The 4,811-nt window shown below is 50.8% G+C and overlaps 1 protein-coding gene and 1 pseudogene across 1 annotated transcript in view; one reads left to right on the top strand and one right to left on the bottom strand.

The window, feature by feature from the left end:
* LOC116089777 (uncharacterized protein CXorf49 homolog) overlaps positions 1 to 1,578 on the top strand; it is a 3,847-nt gene extending 2,269 nt beyond the window's left edge. Inside the window, exons 2-5 of the mRNA XM_031369248.1 lie at positions 385 to 467; positions 761 to 806; positions 1,383 to 1,424; positions 1,508 to 1,578. Of these exons, the coding sequence (XP_031225108.1) occupies positions 385 to 467; positions 761 to 806; positions 1,383 to 1,423 (170 nt within the window). The 3' untranslated portion in view covers position 1,424; positions 1,508 to 1,578. The remainder of the gene's footprint in view (positions 1 to 384; positions 468 to 760; positions 807 to 1,382; positions 1,425 to 1,507) is intronic.
* A 1,929-nt stretch (positions 1,579 to 3,507) lies between these two features.
* On the bottom strand, positions 3,508 to 4,509 carry LOC116089730 (annotated as a pseudogene).
* Between the last annotated feature and the right edge of the window lie 302 nt (positions 4,510 to 4,811).

Below are 4,811 nucleotides of genomic sequence, written 5' to 3'. Positions count from 1 at the left end.
TGGGTGTGGTCTGGGTTAGCCTTGGGTGTCACATTGTGAAATGAGAGGGATTGTGGGATGCATGACTTCAAAGTGTGGGTCAACACCAACTCCATAAGGTAGCTTTTAGCTCACCAGAGTTTTTGCTTGGTGAGCCCTGCTCAGTCACTGACCTGCTCTCAGATTCTGAATTTGTTTGTACCAAGCAAGGAGCAACAGGAAAGGAAGGCTCAGAGCCTCTCGGGCTGATGAGCCAACAGATACTACTAGTTGCTACCAACAGAGGGAGATGTGCCTTCATTTTAGATTTCATCAATTCTATTCACACATGTACCCCAAGTTTAGATGCTACATAAAAAGTGGGTTTTTTGTTTTTTGTTTTGTTTTTTGTTTTTTGTTGTTTAGGTGAACAGGATCCACTTATGGGTCCCATACTCCCTACTGAAGAAAGTGAGCAAGTACTACAAGGGACACCAGGTTGTGCTCAGGTAAAGACTTGTCAGCTCTCAGAAATGCCAGCCTCAGCTAGACTCTGAGCTGACTGTCAAAGTTAACCTGACAGTTAACCTCCTGTGCCAACTCCTGTCCCATATTGCACAGAGGGAGGGGCACCTCCTTCTTGTTCAAGGTTTTGGTTTGGTTTGGTTTGGTTTTGGCGGGCTTATCATAGGACTGTGGACAGTGGGAGGTGTAAGGATTAAGGGCAAGTGTGGATGGAGCAGAGAGGAAGCCAGGACATTGAATACTAATCTCTCCTTTTCTTCCATGTCTGCTGGGCTAGTGTCTGATGTTACAGAAGGAAATAGATGAACTCAAGGAACAACTAGGTATGGCCTACCTTGGGCAGGAAGGATATTGGGACAGGGGCAGAGGGGGAGCTTGGTGTGGGTGCAGGTGATTATGGTGGGAGTGGGACAGGCACTCAGGGGTAGGGGGTGACATGAAGCAGGCCAGGCTGAGATTCCTCTGTGCCTTGACTTCTGGGACTTGCATCAAGAGCTCCTCTGCTCTCCCATGTGCTGTGCAGACGAGTCCCCCAGGTCTCCTTCTCTCTGGACATTCAGATATTTTTCCTTTGCTTTCTCTTGAAGTCCTGGCACCTGGGGCTTGTCAGGTATCTGTTGTGACATGTTTGTTTGTTTGTTTGTTTCACAAGTAGGGCTGGCACTGCTGTGACCCAGCGTTTGAGGACTGCCTTTCCATGCTGTTCTCCTGTAGAAAATGTTTGCACATAGTGCTTGGTGATGGGTGGGGGAGTCTGTCCCAAGTCTCTCTGCTTGGATGGGGGCTGGAGGGCAGTGAGGTGGCTGTCTGGAAGTTCTGTGGAACACAGACTGGGTCTCAGGCTGGTGGGTTCCTGTGTGTCTGTGTCTGGGATACTCATTTATGCCTCTGTGTTTCAGCGATCATGCAGGCCCTCAACGAAAAGTTCCAGAATCTTTGAAGTGAGTGTTCTATCCACATCCCTTCCCACACTCCTGACTGCTCAGGAAGCAAGGGCTGGGAAGACTCTGTTTTTGCTTGGCAGGTTGGAGCCAGAGTCTCCCCCCACAGAAGAGGCCAAACTACTACCCCATGGATCCTGCTTCCTTCCAGTTCTTCGACAGCAGTGATTTCTACCTATCTAATGTTATGGCCTGTTACTTTATAACTGTACTTTTGCAACCGCTCTTTATCATAGTGTACTAGCTGATGTGTGAGCCCGTGGGAGTCACTACCCACGGATGGAGAACCTCTGCTCTACAACCAGAGCTGAGTTGTTGTGCCCCTGTTTTTGCCCCATACCTGCCTCTGGCGACCGTTGTTTCACATTAAGTACTTTTGTCCCATGGTCAGCCCCTTTCCTTTTGGTGGGTGGTGAGGTACAGCATCGGGATGGAAACTGTTCCTTTCCTGCCCCTCTAAGAACACTAGTCCTCACCTACAATGTGGCCTATCTCCCCCAAACACGGTTCTCAAGTATGAACTTTTCAAAAAGTAAATAAAGTGTTTTGTGAAAAAGAACCAAAAAGGAGCAGTAGTCCCTTAGGAGGATTGGGTCAGCTTCTGAGCAGGCACCACGCACCCCAGCCTAGCCAGCTGTGCCGGGTCTGGATTCTTAGGGGCCAGGCCTGACACAGCCAGCATTTCCCACCTTTGCCGAAGAACCTGCCCTTGATCCGCCTCCTGCCTTCTCTGGGACAGTCTCCTAAAGCCCATTTCTGTCTCCTGTTCCCTGCATGCAGCAGTCCTTTCTCCTTTCCTGGTCTCCCCCCCCCCCCCCCCCCCCCCCCCCCCCCCCCCGATCCCAGTCTCCGACCTTCTGGATCAGCCTCTCTCTGGGAGGCAGTGCACTCAGGGAGTCCTGGACTAGAATTTGTATTTCATCTTGGGGCTCCTGCATAGCCCTCCCCTTTGAAGTGAGTTTCCAAGTCCCCTGGCCTGCCCTGGACCATGGCAGTAGAGGTGTAGAGAATGCACCAAGATCGAACCTCTGTGGGTGGTAGAGTAAGTGAAGCTACATACACTGTGCACACAGGGTGTAGGGAGCAGGGATGAGTGCCTGCTTGTCTCTGGCTTGGTGGGGGTGAAGTGAGTCTTCAGTGGTTCTGTGGGCCAACACGGGAACTTTCCCACGGCAGTGGAAGTGAGAGTCTAGGGCCTCAATGTCCACATCATCCAGGTTCTGGCCTGACAAGTGTTCTTATCTGGTCCTCATCTGAAAAGTTCTGGTTTTAAGAAGTTTGTAGGATCTGTGTGTGTTTGTGTGTGTGTGTGTGTGTGAGAGAGAGAGAGAGAGAGAGGGAGACGGAGATGGAGAGGGAGAGGGAGAGGGAGAGGGAGGGCTGGGGAGAGGAAAGAGTGATGGGGAGGGGCAGGCTGAACTCATATCCTCTGGAAGAGCAGCACACTACTCTTAACCCATGAGCCATCTCTCTACCCTACATCCAGAGCTTTTTAAAAAAGAATTATTTTATATATGTGAGTACAAAGTTGCTGTCTTCAGACAGCACCAGAAGAGGGCATCAGATCCCATTACAGATGGCTGTGAGCCACCATGTGGTTGCTGGGAATTGAACTCAGGACCTGTGGAAGAGCAGTCAGTGCTCTTATGCTCTGAACCATCTCTCCAGTACCAGAATCCAGACTTTTTTTAAGTGGGTTCCAGGGGCTGGTGAGATGGCTCAGCAGGTAAGAGCACCGACTGCTCTTCTGAAGGTCCTGAGTTCAAATCCCAGCAACCACCCATAATGAGATCTGACTCCCTCTTCTGGTGTGTCAGAAGTCAGCTACAGTGTACTTATGTATAATAATAAATAAATCTTTGGGCCGGAGCAAGTAGGGACTGAGCGATCCAGGCCAATCGGAGCGAGTGGGGGTTGATCGTAGTGAGCAGAGGTCCTAAAATTTCAATTCCCAACAACCACATGAAGGCTCACAACCATCTGTACAGCTACAGTGTACTCACATGCATTAAATAGATAAATAAATCTTTAAAAAAAAAAAGTGGGTTCCAAAGAGTGAACTCAGGTTTTCAGGCTTGAACCATCATGCTAGCCTGTGCATCTGGTTTTTTGTTTGTTTGTTTGTTAGTTTTTTGTTTGAAGCTTTTAGCAACTTTATTTTCCTTCCACCTTTTCCCCTTTGCTCATGTGTCTGCAGGGCAGCCCAGGACCACTCAGGGGTAGCTCCAACCCACTCGGTGGTCTGCTCTGTGGGAGGTACTGACCAGTCCTCAGTGGCTGGCTGCACACTCTAGTCTTCCGTGGGAAACTGCTGAATGGGCACAGGGTACCTACCTGCTCACCCTCAGACCAGTCGGCCACCTCGGGCTGAGCAGCAGTGAACTCAGGAGCTGGTGTGGTCCATTCACACTGGAACTCCTCCTTGGCCACAGCCTTCTCAGCAGCAGCCTGCTCCTCCCTCTCAACCTTCTCTGGGTCTCCGTGGAAGTGAAGATCAGGCATAAATAACCTCCCACGGGTGCTCAGGGGAGATAGTACCTCACATGCAGAGTACTTCTCAGGCCAGCATCCACCTCATCAGACCTACTGAGTGAGCTCCCTTGTTGTTGCATGGGATGGCAGTGTCCACATAGCGCAGGGGAGAATCTGGGTTACACACACCAATGGTGGGCAGGTTGACCTAAGAGGCCTCTGTGAGGGGCTGGTGGTCAGCCCTGGCATCAGTCACCACTAGAAGCCATGGCTCCCTGAAGGCTGCTTGGATCTGGTTAGGGAAGGTCCCGGGTGTGAAGCAGCCAGCAATTGGAGTGGCTCCTGTGGCAGCAGCAAAAACTTTAGCACAGCTTGCTGGCCAGTGTTCCTGGGTGTCAGCAGGGTTCTCAGTAGCACCAATAGCTCGAGCTGCAAGCAATGGCCTCTCCCAGGTCCCCTTCAGATTTATGATGTAAATACCGTCACTTTTTCTTTTGTAGATGTACTGCTCCATCTGAAAGTCAAGGTTGGTGCCACCTAAGTGGGTTCCTGCAGCAAGGAGTTTAAGTACGTCTTCCTCCTTCGTCTGCAGGACATCAAGGGCTCCAGACATTGTGTAAGTTTCCCTTTAAGTTACAATGGGAACCAAGAACAATGCCGCATGGACCGTCCCCAGGTAGTGTGGAAAGCTGCATCTGGTTTTGAAGGTGATGTGTGCACACATGTGTGGAAGGTCTTCCACAGGTCTCTCCTCACCCTTCCCACGTGTCACAAATGTTTTCAAACATGGTGCTTGTGTGGCCCAGGTCCATCCTCCCTACTACTTCCAGGACTCCACATCCTGACAGACAGGATGGCTTCCAGCCTCGAGCCAGGATCAAGTGCCGGGCAGGATCTGAGATTGAGGGATGAGCA

This window comes from Mastomys coucha, chromosome X (assembly GCF_008632895.1).
Source record: "Mastomys coucha isolate ucsf_1 chromosome X, UCSF_Mcou_1, whole genome shotgun sequence".
Classification (NCBI taxonomy): Eukaryota; Metazoa; Chordata; class Mammalia; order Rodentia; family Muridae; genus Mastomys; species Mastomys coucha.
Note: the sequence above shows the minus strand (reverse complement) of the source record. Positions and strands in the feature narration are given on the sequence as shown.